We start from the raw sequence: 16,757 nt of genomic DNA, 5'->3' as shown, positions 1-16,757 counted from the left end.
GTGCCAGGGCTCACCCCGGCTGTGCCCGGAACACAGGCCCAGAGCTGCTCACCTGTGCCACACCAAGGTGTCCAGAGGGAGCAGCAGGGTCCCGCTGCTCTGGAAATGCCAGCCGAGGGACGGGAGGCGGGTCAAATGCCAGGCGGGTGAAATGCCAGGCAGGTGAAATGCCAGGTGGGTGAAATGCCAGGTGGGTGAAATGCCAGGCAGGTGAAATGCCAGGCAGGTGAAATGCCAGGTGGGTGAAATGCCAGGCGGGTGCTGCTCACAGCTGCAGGGGCTCAGGCCATTCCCGGTGAGCCTGGGCTGAGCTCCCGACACGGGCACAGCCCTGCAGCTCATCACAGTGCATCCCGCACAGCCCTGCAGCTCATCACAGTGCATCCCGCACAGCCCGGCACGGCCCCGGTGCCAGCCCGTGCCCGCAGCACGGCCCCGCCTGTGCCCGGGCAGCTCCCAGGGCTGCACTCACTGCCCCTCTGCCCACACGGTCCCTCACGGCCGGGTCCCACGGGCACGGAAGGCTTCAGGGGACGTCCTGGCTCCGGGTCCGGGTCCGTCCTGCTCCAACAAAACCCCCGAGACCGAGGGGACCCTGGCAGCAGAGCCCGGACAGAGCCTCGGGCCAGCGTCCCGGCAGAGGATCCTGTCCCTGAGCAGCCCTGGAGCTGCAGCGGAGCAACACTGACCCCCTGTGCGGGCTGCAGAGCCTGCAGCGCCCGCAGAGCCTGCAGCGCCCGCAGAGCCTGCAGCGCCCGCAGAGCCTGCAGCGCCCGCAGAGCCTGCAGCGCCCGCAGAGCCTGCAGCGCCCGCAGAGCCCTGCCCGGCCCGGCCCGGCGGCCCTGGGGCTGGGCAGGGGAGAGCCCTGCCTGGCACTGGCACCCCTGGAGCTGTGCAGGAGAGGGGGACACGGCATGGGCACCCCTGGGGCTGGGCAGGGGAGCAGGGACTGCAGCCCCCACCCTGCAGCACCCGCACACGCAGCAGCGCTGCTGCACGGACACGCCGGAGCCCAGCGCACACCGGGCTGAGCTGAGGCCCCAGGAAGGCTGCAGGAGCTTTCCAAAGGCCCAGACACCTTCTCAGGAGGAGAGAAGCTGTAGCTGCAGAGCTCAGCACTGCACACCTGTAAGGCAGGGCACCGGGGAGGTGAGGGATAGGGCCCAGGCCCCGTCAGTCTTTTCCTTAAAGTTTCCAAGTTATTCTCATTCTGCTCGTGCGACATGGGCTGTTTGTTTCCTCAGGTGTCACTCTAAAAATAACCATTGGGAACAATCAGTCCTCCCGATGTCCAAACTCCTTGATGTTATTCAGCCTATGAAAGTGACCTTCATATTGCAGCAGATTAAAATAACTCCATCCAGGCAAAAAAGAGCACAGAGAGGAGCCAGAAAATGCCAGCCTGGCCACAGCACCGCTCTGACGGCACAGGGAGAGACTCAGGGTGTCATCCACCTACTGATTTATTGGGCTCCTCTTCTGAGAGCATGGGCAGCAAAATTAATCGCTCCATTCTCTCTTCCTGTGGAAATCAAACCCCGCACACTTCACTGCAAATGTCACATCCCTCGTGCAGGAGAGGCTGCTCTTGAGCTGCAGGAGCACAGGTTCCCAAGGGGTGGTGAGCAAGAAGCTCTGCAGAACTTCCTGGAGAAAAGTAAATCAGAGAAATGGATTCAGCATGTCACACCCAGAGCTAACAGGAACATCACCCTCAAGGGGTGGGAGAGTCTCAGGCCATTTGAGAATTAGTTCAGACTGTGGGAATCTGCTTTGAGCGGGAGGGGATGAAATCTCACAGGCACCGGGATCGCTGAGCTCTGCCAGGGGTGACACCTGCAGGTCACAGCCCTGTGCCAGCCCTTCCCTCCCTCCACAAACACCCCCAGGTCACAGCCCGGCACAGTCCTGTGCCAGTCCTGTGCCAGCCCTGTGCCAGCACTTCCCTCCCTCCACAAACACCCACTGCACAAGCCCCTGCACTGACACTTGGTGAGAGAGAGTTTGGTTCTGGGGACGATTATTTTCAACATATTGCTTCAAAACACAGTTTATGGATAACTCAGTCAAGAAGTACAATCACACAAAAATAGCAGAGACTCGTCAGGGTGGCATCCGCATGGCAGGGCCAGGGGCTCGCTGCTGCCGCGCCTGCTTTGCTGGAGACACTTTTGGAAAGCGCCTTTTTTCCTATTTCTGTGCTCTGAAATGTGTGAACAGTTAAAAACTGCCGAGAACGACACCAGAGAGCTCGAAACCGCGAGTGCTTAGGAGTGTTCACACCCTTAAGAGCGTGTGAAGAGCGTGATACAAAGCAAAACAAAGCCGTACAAAAGGATCTCCTGGATCCTGATAGCGGTGTTCCCGATTTTTCCCTTTACTGGAAAAAGCCACTAAACCCCCCAACCAAGGAAAGGAAAATCTCGGTTGTGTGGAATAGGCTGATTTGTTATGTTAACAGCATCAAACAGTGGGACTGGGGATTAGCACGGGCGGTCGGGAGCGGGCTGTGGCTGTCTGAGCAGAGCAGGAGCTGCTCCTGCCCAGGACCGAGTGCCCAGCAAGGGCAGTGCTGGGGATCCTCACCCGGGCAGTGCCGGGCATTGCTGGGGATCCTCACCCGGGCAGTGCCGGGCAGTGCTGGGGATCCTCACCCGGGCAGTGCTGGGGATCCTCACCCGGGCAGTGCCGGGCAGTGCTGGGGATCCTCACCCGGGCAGTGCTGGGGATCCTCACCCGGGCAGTGCCGGGCAGTGCTGGGGATCCTCACCCGGGCAGTGCTGGGGATCCTCACCCGGGCAGTGCCGGGCATTGCTGCCGGGGCAGGGCTCGGACACTCCCCAGGACACCCCGGGACAGGAGCAGCCGGCCCTTTGTGACACCTGAAACCCCAAATGCATTCAGTGGTGGAATAAAAATAAAGGATTTGTGATACAACAGCTAAAAGAAGCCTCTGGGTTTCCAGGCTCGCCTTGTTCCAGGCGTGCTGGCCAGGTGAGCACTGCAGAGCTGCTGTCCCCACAGCAGTGGGGCAGGAACCACTGGGGTGCTGTCACCCTCTCCCTGGCCCCTCTGCCCCTGTGATGAGCCCTGTCCCTCTCCAGATGTCACCTCCCCGCTGGCACTGACCCCCAGCCCTGCAAAGAGCTGAAAAACACCTTCCCACCCCAGCACAGCACCAAAAACAACCTGACCTGGTCCTTCTGGTGCTTGGAAACCAGCGCTGAGCCGGCTGCAGATGGGCAGCTCACTAAAATAATATTTACAGATATAGGAGAAGCACTTTCAGCACGGAATTGGCTGAATTGGCCCTTATCAACCCCTCAGGTGACAGACCCTGAGGCACGTCCTGGCACTGCCCGGCCATCAGCACTGACAGCTGCCCGGGGACACGGCTGGTTTATCTTTCCATCCCAGTGCACCCTCCCGAAGGGACACGGCCACCAGCCTGTCCCAGCCCCAGCAGAGCCCAGCTGCACCCCGAGTTCTCTGAGGGGCCCTCACCATGCAGCCACAGACTGGGAAGAGTTCCTCTCCAACATCTAACCTAAATTTCCCCTCCTTCAGCTTGAACCTATTGCTCCTTGTCCTATCACTACACTTCCCAATGACTCATCCCAGGAGTACAAATAGTTGGAGTTTGTTCCTTTGGGTGGGTACAAGTAATTTTTAATGGCACTTGCCCATATCAAACGCACAGTCCAGACTATTTCAAGCAGTAAAAGCAGATCTTTGCCAAAACCAAGTGCTAATCCTTTATCTGGAGCCATTAAAATACAATTATTAGTCCAAGCAGAGCAGCAGTGCCTCAAGCCAGGGCCAGAGTTATCTTATCATTAAGCCATGAAGGAAAGAAGCAATAAACATAAAAATGCACCAATAACTGCTTGTTCTAATGAGTAAAAATAACTCTGGCAGAAGAGGCACATGGAGCAGAGACTTTCCCCAGAAATACAGAACTGCAAATAGTTCAATGAGTTTAAAACAAACGTGAGCTCTGGCATTTGGAGCTGGAATATCGGGATATTGCCAAGCTCTGGCCCCACGGGAGAGTCAGGTGCTGGTGTGAGACGGGGGCCCAGCAGGAGAAGGCCCAGGAGACCCTCCCAAGGTGACAAAGTGCCCCTGGTGTGGCAGGGGCAGCACAAGTGGCCCCTGACAGGGCAGGTAAGGTAAGGGGAGCCCTGCCAGAGCCTCTGCAGCCCTGAGGAGCGCGGGGATGCTCTGCCCTGGGCAGTTCTGATCCCAGGTGCACTTTTCCTGACGTTAAAGTGAGAAGTCTCTGCCTGTTAAAGTCTCTCCTGATGAACCTGACGCTCTCCATGGCTGGTCAGGGCCAGAGCTGCCCTGCCCTGGGTCAGCTCCTGGGGCTGGACACCCCCTGCCAGCGCTGGGACTTGTGCTGGCTCCAGCAGTTTCACATCCACACCATTTCCTTGTATCCTGCTGCAGGGAGAGGGGACACAGGCAGACATTTCCTAACAGTGCCCCCAGGACCCTGTGGCTCTGACAGGCCCATCCCCACCGGGCTCAGGTGTCTGCTCCCCTCTGCTCCCCTCTGCTCACCTCTGCTCACCTCTGCTCCCCTCTGCTCCCCTCTGCTCCCCTCTGCTCCCCTCTGCTCACCTCTGCTCCCCTCTGCTCCCTTCTGCTCCCCTCTGCTCCCCTCTGCTCCCTTCTGCTCCCCTCTGCTCCCCTCTGCTCACCTCTGCTCACCTCTGCTCCCCTCTGCTCACCTCTGCTCCCCTCTGCTCCCCTTTCTCAGCACACCTTCCTGCAGAAGGGGCAGCAGCTGGAGCTGCTGCGGCTCAGGGAGCTGCCTTCTCCCCTTTTACTGCCCGCACACCCCCCCAGCCCTCTCTGTTCCGGGGCAGAGGAAACCACAGCAAACCTGCGCTCGTTCCTTCATCCAGCACGTCCAGCTTCCCCCGAGAAAAACGGGAGCCAGGCAAAGGAGGAGCTGCCCTCGGGGCTGAGGAGGAGGAGGAGGAAGAGGAGCAGGATGCTCCTTCTCGGGCAGCCCTCACTAGATGGAGCTGTGAGACAGCAGAACAGCACCCTCAGCATCCCCTCCGCTGCCTATTTCAGCAGCACCAAAATCCCACATGTCCAGCTCCTACAGTCTTCCACACTCCATTGATCCAAACCAAAATTGTAGTGAAATAATTCCAGTTTGATAAAATTTTCAAAGCTGGCATATTGATGGCAACATCCACTTTTTACTCCAAGAAAGTTTAAACTCCCAGACCTTACTCTGTACATGTGCAAAGAGATTTTCTAGACTTCTGCTCCAGCCACCACTGCATTAAAACTGTCTAAAATAAAGCCAGAAGTGCTTACATCTGTCTTTCCTCCTCCTCTGTGTCCCACGCTGAGTAGAAAGTGCCCAACCATTTGTTTAAGGAGGGATATAACACTGCAGGCAGCATCAGCCCTGTGTGATATTAATTTCATTAAGGACATTTTAAAGGAAGAGGAGCCCAGCCCAGGTAACAGCCCCCAGGAAGGTGAAATTGCTCCGGATCCTGGGGGTCAGTGGTGCCACAGCCCAGCTCCAGAAGGTGCCAGCCACCATCCCTGCTCCCTCCTCTGGTCAGGGCTGGAGGGCCCGGAGCTCTGGAGATCACACCAGCAATGCAGATTGACAAAAAAGTGACATTTGGCCCCAAGCCCCTCCAGTATTTGCTTTTACTATAAAAGGAGCCTTGGCCTGTTGATGAACACAGACTTGATGTGGCTCCACAGTGACTGGGGAGGCTGAGGGCTGTGTTTCCAAACACCCTGCTCTGCTTTTGAAGCTCCAATTCCTCCCAAGGCTCACCCCAGGCCCAGGGGCTGTCCCATCCCCAGACCCGAGTGATGCTGGTGCTGTTCCAGGCTCATCACAGAGCCCCCCTCAAGCTGCCCGTGAGCTGCAGCAAACCTGGAACTCCTGGCAGGTGTGCAAACAAAGCCATCCCTGCTCCCTGCATCCATCCTCACAGCATTCACACGCTATCACTGGGGAAAATTGAGTGGAAAATGTCAGTCTGGGGTTTTTGATTGCTCAGGTTCAGTGGGGGAAGGGCGTTTGCAGCCAAGAACGTGTCAAACCAGGCATGAGCACACGCAATATTCACATGCATTTATATTTCTCTGGGAAAAGAATGTTGGAAAATATTGCCCTTTGCTTATACCCACCGTGTCCTGAGGACAAATAATTTTGGCTTTTTCCAGGGAAAGGCTCCAAATCAGCAATCACAGTAGGGCTTCAGGCTACTCCTCAGTGCTGGGGACGGGGTTGGTTGAACTCACCCTTCCCTGCTGCTGGCACCTCTCAGGAGGGGCAGGTCAGTGAGGTGTGACCTGCACACCCCTGCACCCTCTGCTCCCCCTGCCCTGCCAGGCTGGACCAGCGAGCCCAGCTCAGGAGCTGGCTTGTGCCAGTGCAGGGACACATCAGCGTGTCCCCAGAGCCAGGGGAGCCCAGCACAGCCCCAGGCTTCCCCCTGCTCCCTCGCTGTGCCCAGGGGCTCCTGCTCCCTTTGCTTCCTCTCAGGGATGTGCAGTTTCCCTCTCCGTGTCCAACAGGTAGGGCCTAAATGATGGAAGGTGTCAAAGTGGTGAAGCCTTCTTGCCAAATGCTTTTTCCTATAATAAAAACAAGGGAAAGAATAACATTTGTTCAATCATGTGGTTCTTGCAGTGTCTGTTTTTCTGGAGTCTGGCACTGCTTGCCCTGAAGGCTGAGCAGGTTCTTCATGAAACACCATCGAGTCCTGGGGCATGACTTTAGAGAGCACCACAAACAGTGTGTGGAGGGAGAGCAGCAGCATTGTTGTTCTTCCCCGTATGAAATCCAGTTCCAGTGGGGGCTTTACACACACAAACATAATCCCTTCTGTTTCTGACACAGCTGGGATCTTGTTGACCCTCTTCTATTTTTTCCCCTGATCTATTATATCATTAACATAATTAATTTCCTTATTCCTTTTTTTGCCATCTTTTCCCTCGAGTTCAGGGTGGCTCAGCCAGTTTCTTGGAGCCCCCACAGCCTCTCCCTCCTCTCCTGGTGCCCCCAGGGCCCCCCAGCCCCACAGCAAGGTGGGCACATCTCCGTGTCCCCGCAGCCCAGACAGCCCTGGAGAGCCCAGAAACCTCCTGCCCATGGATACCTGCCACAGGATAGGGCTCCCCTCCACCACCAGGTACCCTAGGGCTGTGTCACTGCAGCCACCGGCCTGGCAGTGCTTAAGGCAGCAGCAGAGGTCTTTCCAAAAGCTTTAAATTGTGCACCAGGACTGCCCAGCCACATCTGAGGCACTGCCATGCCATGACTGGGACAAGGGCCACTGTGACAGCCACTCCTGATTTACATGGCACAGGCAGGGGAAGCTATGAATATTAATTCCTTTAGTTCTGCCATAAATAGTCCCAGTCAGAAACACCCATAAAAACACAAATAGTTCAGTGTTAACTCCTGGAAAGCCCCAGCACAGGCTGGAACAGGCTCACAGACCCCGGCACGGCCAAGCCCCGTGGGGTCACCGGGCAGCTTCACCCCAGCAGGGCCAGCACCTCACCAGGTCCGGGTCTTGTGGGCCCAAAACCTGCTGGTTTTTCCAGCCCTCAGCAGCTTGCCTTGCAGCTGAAGCATTTCTTCTCCTAGAGCACAGCTTGGCATACAGAGCAGTTCTATCCACCCCAGAGAGCCCAGGAGCTCTGAGCCCAGACTGCACCTGAGGCACAGGCGGAGCTGTGCCAGGCTGGGCACAGACCCTGCGTGCCCTGAGCCCAGGGAGGCTCCACGCAAGGACAGCTCCCAGGAGAGCTGTGCCAGGCAGGCTCCCACCTGCAGGCACTGGGACAAGGGGGAAGCACGGGGGGAATGGGATTGTCACTGTCACCTCACCTGGACGAGCTCCGTGTGCAGCCTCCCGTGCCTGGCACCCCCTGCCATGGATGTTCATTGTATGAGCGTGCACAGCCCCAGCTGAAACCCCCAAAGCCTGGCTGTAAGATAAAGGCAATGGGACAAAATAAAGAATATTTATTTTATTTCTCCCTTTTATCCTGAGCAGAGCAATCAATAATTGTATACACTAAATAAATGTTTATTTTAAATGGAGTTTCCCTTCTCCATCTAATAAGCCAATATGCACCTTCCACTTTCAGATCTTCTTGGAGGCTGCTGAAATCACCTGGTTCCTACAACATTACAAATGGGTTTGTGTGCCTTGTTTGCATTAAAACACCACAAATTAGGAACTGGGTACTGGCTATGCTCCAGTGGACACCAGAGCATCCGCATTCCTCCAGAGTTACAGTGCTTCCTCCACAGGCTGGATTTATATCCACATCCAAACCAAATAAATCATCAACCACAGCCCCTAAACCAGCTCACTTATCACACCAAGTGTGAATAATGAAATGTCATAATATTTGCCCAAGACACGTGGTTTGTTTGCTTTCAATAAATAATGTCTGGAAGGGGGGAAAAAAAAGAAAAAAGTAGAGGTAATGCTTCCTCTTGGTGTTGGTCATTGTTGGGAGCAGGAATGGCCTCTGGACAGAAAGGGGGAAAAAACCAGCTGGACCCAGAAGACACCACCGTGTGCTCAGCATCCCCAGGGATGCTGCAAAACCCTGACAAGGCTTGGCCAGGGCAGCCAGGCACAGCCCCTGAGCCCTGGGACAGCCCTGGGAACGCTGCAGGGACGTGTCTGCAGCAGCATCCCCTGCTCTGACAGCCAGGGCAAGAGGAGCCTGCCCTGGGCTCTGGGCAGCTGCTGGGGCTCGTGTTCCTTCCCAGAGCAGGTCTCCAGTCACACATCACACACACACTGCTACGGGAAACTGCCCTCTGATGGAGGGGGAGACAGGGAGCTCTCCTCACGTTACTAAATTTTCCCATCCCTGCAGCCCTGGATTCCAGCAGCTGTCAGCACGCTAAGCTGGGATATTAGGTGCTCACAAACTTGTCAGCTTTTGCCTCTGGGCTAAAGTACCCCCCTGGCCACGTTAGGGCTGATGCTGCCCTCAGGGACCCCCCAGCCCAGGCACCAGTGCCACAAACACGGCCTGGCCATCGGCCTGAGCTCCACAGCTGCTCCTTGGAAAGGGAGGGGGGTCACAGCCACACCGGAGCCTGGGCCCAGCCCAGTTTGGTTTTAGACAGGCACTGCCAGGGAGAAGAGAACCACAATAGGTCAGAGCGAGAGCAGGATGGGGAAGAGCAGCTGAAACCTCCACATGCAAAGCCCCCAGTGCTGGAAATAGGACCTCTGTTCTGTGCTGGGCTATTATGAGACTGCTCCTGCCCCAGGGCTTGAAAGGATTTCATTCGCAGGCATTTGGAGCCTCCTGGCTGTGCCACAGCCAAGGAATGCCAAACCCCTCTGTGCATCTGTCCTCGTTAGGGCAAATTTGGGAGGAAATCTCCAAACAGGTCCATGCCCACAGCCCCCACAGGGCAGTGCCCACAGGGCAGTGCCTCTCCTTCCTCCTGAGCACTGCCCTGCACTCCAGTCCCCGCCTCACACACCTCACCCGGGGCCAGGCTCACACAGAGCCCAGCTCGGCTTCCACAGAGGACTGGGCACTGCCACAGGGCGGTTTGGTCCCGAGCAGGAGCAGCCCCCAGCCCCCAGCCCAGCAGAGCCCCCCAGCCCAGCAGAGCCCCCCCAGCCCAGCAGAGCCCCCCCAGCCCAGCAGAGCCCCCTCAGCCCAGCAGAGCCCCCCCCAGCCCAGCAGAGCCCCCCCAGCTCCTCTCCCAGCACTAACAGAGACCAGGATGCAGAGATTGGTGGTTGTGTATCACAGGGGCATGAATCTGATATTCATAGACTTTCTCTCTCTTTTAAAGGGCAAGAGTCCTTGTATAGAAACAAACTAGGACAACAACTTGAATGATAAATTACTGTTCTTCTGTACTTCCTCTGTGAAATTTAATTTTAATTGATATTAAACATGACAGAGCTTCTGCTCAAACTCTTATTTGCCAGCCATGATTTCCACTGCCTCTGCAGAGCTAATGCCAGCACATCCCTGCCCTCAGCATCCTCTGTGTCCTCAGTCCTGGGGGGCTGAGCCCCCCCTAAGCACAAGAGCCCCGTGCCCCTTGCAGGGCCAGGACAATGCCCAGGGGCTCTGGCACAAACAGCTCCAGCAAGGCTGGATTCCTCAGAGATGCTAACAAAGAGCAGAGCCACGCTCCCAATTTCTCCTTCTTTACTGTTCCCTCACTGCAGTCCTGAACATTTTCATGGGAGCTTGGATCTCAGTGAGCTTCATTTCTGCTTTATTCTTCTCTGCCCAAGAGAAATAAATCTATTTTTCTTGCTGGGTCTTAGCAGCAGGTTATTTATCTGACTTCTAGAAGGCTTCCAGGTCCACAGTCCCAGTCCTGCAGCCTGCTCAGGTTCCCAGAAGCAGAGCTGCCCTCAGAGCACACACGAGGCTGCCCAGGCTGGGGACAGTGGTCCCTGCCTCTCTCTGCACAGGGGAGCGTCACCAGGCTTCTTACAAATGTTCTGGCAAGGAAAGGTTTGGGTTTCAGTGGAAGAAACCTCCCTGGGATCCATTCTGGGGCAGATCTGCCCGCAGATGGGGCAGAGCAGCCCTGAGCAGGTGTCCCCGCCCGCGCTGTGTGACTCTCCCCTTTCACAGGGCGCCCCATTCACAGCCCCAAAGTAGCGGGAAATACATTTATTTATAGCCTCTACAGCGGCAGAACCCTGCCCGCCTCTCCGGGCTGCCGGGGACATTCGGTGCCCGCACGCTGCCCTGCGTGGGTGCGCGGACACCGGAGCCGCCTCCCGGGACAGCCTAAAGACAGCCGGTGACTGCTGCCGCCAGAAATGCCAGCGGAGAGCGCTGCCATCCTCCCGGAGCGGGGACAGCTGCGGACAGAGCCGGGACAGCTGCGGACAGAGCCGGGCAGGGCACGGAGCCCGGCAGGGCACAGAGCCCGGCAGGGCACGGAACCGGGCCGGGCAGGGCCGGGCAGGGCAGGGCCGGGCAGGGCCGGGCAGGGCAGGGCAGGGCAGCCCTGCGGAGCAGCAGCGCCTCCCAGAGTCGGGGCCGGCTCCCGGCCGGGCTCTGCCCGCAGCAGCAGGGCTGCGCTCCCCTGAGCCTGTTCCTCGGCCTGGAGACAGCCAGAACAGCTGGTTTGGCTCCAACACCCCGCTCATTTGCTGGGGTGCTGAGCCTCCAGCAGTGGGGCTGCGCAGCTCTGACAGAGCAGGGCTGGCCTCGGAGCTGCTGCCCAGCATCTGGAGAGTGGGAGGATTTGAGTTCCAACACCCCCAAGGCTGGGCTCTCCCAGCTTCTGTGGAGTAGCAGGGACATGCAGGGATGTGGAACTGGTGCCACCAAAGGGTTTTCCAGTGTCCTTTTGCCCAGAACAGGCAGATGGACGGGCACAGCTCTCCAGAAACAACCTGCCAGGTCTACACTCAGCACCACGCCCATGGCCCTTTCCAGTTTGCCCCCAGGTGTGCCTTTGCAGGATGCTGTGGGCTCAGGTGCTTTCACAGCCCAGGTGTGCCCGTTCTCTCCCCACAGAGGCAGCCAGGGAGCTCTCTGAGGGGACACACATCCCTCCCTCCCTCCAAATCTACGCATCATTATAGGCAAGAGATCACAGGAGACATTGAGAAGGATCAGCAAAATACAGCCTAAATTAAATAAATCTTCATTAATACACTAAGTATCCCTGGAGAAGATATTCCCACCACTATGGTTCTGTGGGTTGGTCTTGGCTTTCCTCGAGTTTCTGTGGATGAAAAAGCTGGAACCTGTGGAATGCAGGCTGGCACCACCAGCCTTCCCCTGGGCTCTGAACGGACCCTGGGGAGCTCTGGCCATCCCAGGGCCATGTGGCACCTCTGAGTGACACAGTTGTGACTCCTGTCTCCCTGAGCTTCTTCATTTACAGATTCACAAACAACAATTTCTTCCAGGCTTTTGAAGACTTTTTCCCCCATTTGGGCATTGTTTCTCCCACACAAGGGTGAAATCCCACCGGCACAGCTGGGCTGGGGGCTGCACCTCCACCCCGGCTCCAGGGCCACCCACGCACATGCCATCCCCCTGAGGTGACAGCACAGGGGCTGGCCCAGAAAAGCCCCTTTAAGGGACACTTGAGGGCGGCCCCAGGACATTAATTTTAGCCTGGAGCAGTGCCAGGGGCACGGGGCAGCTGCTGCAGGCGGGGCCAGTGGCTGCCCTTGCCCGGCAGCCCCGGCGCGGCACAGCCCCGCAGCCATGGCAGAGGAGCACAGCCAGGAGGAGAGGATCATCATCAAGGACCAGCACACCAAGGAGATCGACCTGGTCAACAGGGACCCCAAGCACATCAACGAGGACGTGGTGAAGGTAGGGCTGTGCCACCCTGCGCTGCGGAAGCACCGCCGGGACCGGATTTGGGGTTCAGCCCTTGGTGTGTGTTTGGCTGGATGCAGCCAGCGCGGTCGGTGCCTGTCCCTGTGCCCCCGAGGTGCCAGCCCTGCTGGCCGGGCACCCAGACCCCGGCTGGGTGGCATGCCTGGCCCCAGTTAACGCCACATTTCCTATTCTTTGAATGGGCTCTCCAGTTTCATTGTGGCTTGAACATCTATGGAGACGCCTTCCTTTGTACCAGCTAGTCAGCAGCCAAAAATAACACAGAAATTAATTATAACCAGTTTAAAGGGATATTGGGAAAAGGCTGTGGGCCTTCCAGACACCACAGTCTGTTTGATGGGTGTTGTCATGGTTGTGGAAGATCGTTCCCCCCAGGGCAGCCCAGAGGTGCAGCAGCCCCCAGCTGACCAAGAGGAATTCCCATTCTAACTCTTGGGCTTCCTCTAGACTCCCTTAGATCTGCAAACAAAATTTGTCTCTCTTAGCCAAAGATAATTCCAGCCCAAGGGAGAACAGCAGGAGGTGAAGGGTTTTGTTAAGACTGTGTTTGTGACTGTCCCAGCAGAAGGGACAGGGGGCACAGAGCTGCTCACTCAGGCTTTGTAACGGGCTGTGAACCTGACAGCACTGCTGACACACAAACCTGAGTTTGGGCATTAAAACACCATTAGAGCAACAGCCATGGTGTGGTCAAATGGAATTCCCTTGGCTGAGCTGTGACAGTGACAGCCATCCATGGCTCCCTGCTGGCACTGTGGCACCTGACACCTCAGCATCTGTCCACCATCCGTGCCAGTCGCTGCCAGCACATCCCACAGCCCTGGGGCTTGGGGAGGTGCCAGGCCAGGGGAGCGCTGTGCCATGGCAGCAGGAGAGCCCTCAGCCCCTCACCCAGGGCCAGGCTGTGCTTTGGGGCTCCCCAGCTTGGCAGCACCACCAGCTGCTCCTGGTGACAATGCCAGTGCCATCCCAGCCCTCCACAGGCCTCCCTCAGCCCCTCTCCCCCAGCACATCCCTGCCTTTTCCCCTTCAAGGACCTCCAAAGCCTGCAGAGACCTCCCAGGCTCACCCACGGCTGCCTCCCCAGCAGCCCCACAAGCCTCCAGAGCTCAGCATTCCTGCACCTTAAAATAGCCCGGCCGATAGGGCTGGGAGGGGACAGAGCCAGGGGACAGCCACAGGCACAGCAGACACCGGGCATGGCAGCAGGGAGGGCTCTGGGAGCACGGGGAGCAGAGCCAGCAGGGAATGCAGTGCTCCACGGGATGAGGGGCTCACCTGGCCGTGGATAAACGCCCCAAGCAGCACAAAGCAGCAGGCAGAACTCGGGGTCAGGGTACAGAAGCAGCACCAGCCACAGAGGCTTTGCAGAGCTTCACAAACCTCCTCCTAGCACAGCCACAGAGCAAAGCACGGCCACACTGGTGATCTTAGGAGCTTTCCCAACCTGAAAGGCTCCAAGGTTCTCCAAAGGAACAGCACCTGCGTGTGCTGCTCCCTCCAGGCAGCGCCCAGGATCCAGACTCAGGCTGAGTCTGAGCCCCCACTGCTCCTCCAGACGCTCCCAGCACGATGGCAGCAGCAGCAGCAGTGGGGCAGAGCTCTGCTTCTATACCCCACTGCTCCCTGCATTAATGGATCCCTGATGAGCTCATCAGGCTGATGGGCAGCAACCTGGGCTAGTCCCCAGCACCCCTGGGCTTTCAGGGGCTGCTGACAGCACCTCAGGGTCAGCTCTCGGGGCTGCTGTCTCCTCATTGTCAATGCTTCTCTCAGCACCTCCTGCTCACTCCAGGAAATTAAAGATGACACAGAGTGATTCTGTGATCCAAGTGCTTGCAGGAGCAGAATGGATATTGAGATTTAACACGAGTGTACAGACACATCAGCTGCCAGAGGGGAGGTCAGGCTGTTTTCAAGACAAATAGCTCGGCTTATATATTCCCTGGAAGTGAGTTATCCCCCAAGGGGATCTCTGTGTGGAGTTTTGGGGAGTGTGTGTCACTCAGAGACCGCCCCAGTGCCTGCACAAAGGGCAGGCGCAGGGCTGAACCCCAGCTCCCTTCCCCAGGAGGAACGTGGACAGACAGCACCAAGCACCTCATCCAATGGGTATAAATAAATAATCCATAAATCCAGAGGGCTGCTGGATCTTTATTAGCACAAACACCTTCCTGCCGAGTGGGCAGCCACGTCCCTGAATGCTAAACAAGGGCAGGAATGGGCTCTGGCCTCCTCTGCAGCCAACACTCCCACGCACAGCTCCTGTTCCAGGGGCTCCTGCCTGGCCTCACACCCGATTCCCCAGATCAGGGGTGGGACAGGGGCTGTCCCATGGGCTGAGCCTGCGCTCTGCTGCCCACAGTGCCAGGGGCCCTGGGCCATGCCCATCTCTGCAGGGGCTGGTCCCTGCTCGGGCTGCAGGCTCCAGGGATCCCCAGCACTGCCCCCACTGTTCCCAGGCCCCTTGTTTGGGATCTGCTCCCACCCGGTGCAGACCCTCATCCTCACATCAGGGCCTTTGCTGACCCCCAAACGTCCCTCGTGTCCGTCTGCTCTCGTCCCAGGTGGATTTTGAGGATGTGATAGCCGAGCCCGTGGGGACGTACAGCTTCGACGGCGTCTGGAAAACCAGCTACACCACCTTCACCGTCAGCAAGTACTGGTGCTACCGGCTGCTCTCCGCCCTCCTGGGCATCCCCCTGGCCGTGGTCTGGGGCTTCCTCTTCGCCCTCATCTCCTTCTGCCACATCTGGGCGGTGGTGCCCTGCATCAAGAGCTACCTGATCGAGATCCAGTGTGTCAGCCGGATCTACTCCCTCTGCATCCACACCTTCTGTGACCCGCTCTTCGAGGCGCTCTCCAAGATCTGCACCAACATCCGAGTTGCTGTCCGGAAGGAGATTTAGGTCCTGGCAGCTGCCCTAAAGCCCTGGCACAGCGCCCTCAGTGCAGGCCCCTGTCCTTGGGCACAGGGACACCTGTGGCACGGGAACTGTGCGTCCTGGCAGGACCTGCAGCAGAGCCGGCCCTCAGGATGCTCTGTGCACAGGGAGCAGGCCAGGCTGCTCCTTACTCCTCCCCAAGGCACGAGCCTTAGGAGAAGCCCATCATGGCTCAGGGAACAGCCCAGAGAGGCCCCTCTGTCCCCCAGGACCCCCGGCAGCTCCTGTGGAGGGCCGGCAGCACCTCCTGGGCTGCAGCCCCGGGCACAGCCTGCGGTGCCGGGCGGGCAGCGGGGCTGCAGAGCTGCTGCTGCCACTGACCAAACCCTGCCCGCTGCCCGCCCCTCCGGGCTGGGCTGGCACTGACACAGACTCCCTCACAGCAGTTATTATTTGTGGCAAACAATTGCTGTGGTGGGAGCTTCTGCATTAAACCGCTGCACAAAACTTCTAGGGATAGCACAGCTAAACCAAACTCTTGTTTTCATGTGTGCTTGCATTTCAGCCAAGCTGTGAGAGGCAGACCAGTGCATGCACGGCATGTTGTGTCTGCTCTGAGAGCATGAGCTGATCCTGGGCCACCGCCAGCTGCAAACCCGCCTGTGGCACTCTGGTGCTCAATTATGTGTTTAATTGCGGAGCATCGTTAATGCCGCGGGCGGGGTCCAGGGCAGCGCAGGGGGAGCCGGCCCTGAGCACTGCGGCTGCGGAGGGCAGGGGCGACACAGGGCTTGGGAACCTCACCCGAGAGAGGTGAGGTTCCAAGAGAGCCAAGCTGGGCTCTCAGCAAAGCTCAGTTCGCTTCTCGGGACAGCCTCCAGTGCACACGGGTTCGGTCAGTGCCGAGCGAGCTGCAGCCACAGCGATGTGTGTGTCCCACACTGCCAGGGCTGTCCCTGTGATGTGTGTGTCCCACACTGCCAGGGCTGTCCCTGTGCTGTGTGTGTCCCACACTGCCAGGGCTCCCTGTGATGTGTGTGTCCCACACTGCCAGGGCTGTCCCTGTGATGTGTGTGTCCCACACTGCCAGGGCTGTCCCTGTGATGTGTGTGTCCCACACTGCCAGGGCTCCCTGTGATGTGTGTATCCCACTGCCAGGGCTGTCCCTGTGATGTGTGTGTCCCACTGCCAGGGCTGTCCCTGTGATGTGTGTGTCCCACACTGCCAGGGCTCCCTGTGATGTGTGTGTCCCACACTGCCAGGGCTGTCCCTGTGATGTGTGTGTCCCACACTGCCAGGGCTGTCCCTGTGCTGTGTGTGTCCCACTGCCAGGGCTCCCTGTGCTGTGTGTGTCCCACACTGCCAGGGCTGTCCCTGTGCTGTGTGTATCCCATGACCAGGGCTGTCCCTGTGCTGTGTGTGTCCCACTGCCAGGGCTGTCCCTGTGATGTGTGTGTCCCACTGCCAGGGCTGTCCCTGTGATGTGTG

General features: G+C 58.1%; 1 protein-coding gene across 1 annotated transcript; it reads left to right on the top strand.

Annotated features, from left to right (window-relative positions):
• The first annotated feature begins 12,179 nt into the window (after positions 1 to 12,179).
• On the top strand, positions 12,180 to 16,178 carry CAV3 (caveolin 3). The gene is made up of 2 exons (XM_063411771.1): positions 12,180 to 12,357; positions 14,952 to 16,178. Exons 1-2 carry the CDS (start codon positions 12,247 to 12,249, stop codon positions 15,291 to 15,293), a joined length of 453 nt encoding a protein of 150 aa, XP_063267841.1. The 5' UTR covers positions 12,180 to 12,246; the 3' UTR covers positions 15,294 to 16,178.
• The last annotated feature ends 579 nt before the right edge of the window (positions 16,179 to 16,757 follow it).

This window comes from Prinia subflava, chromosome 14, assembly GCF_021018805.1.
Source record: "Prinia subflava isolate CZ2003 ecotype Zambia chromosome 14, Cam_Psub_1.2, whole genome shotgun sequence".
NCBI lineage: Eukaryota > Metazoa > Chordata > Aves > Passeriformes > Cisticolidae > Prinia > Prinia subflava.
The sequence above is the reverse complement of the archived record's forward strand: the minus strand, read 5'-3'. Positions and strand labels throughout refer to the sequence as shown.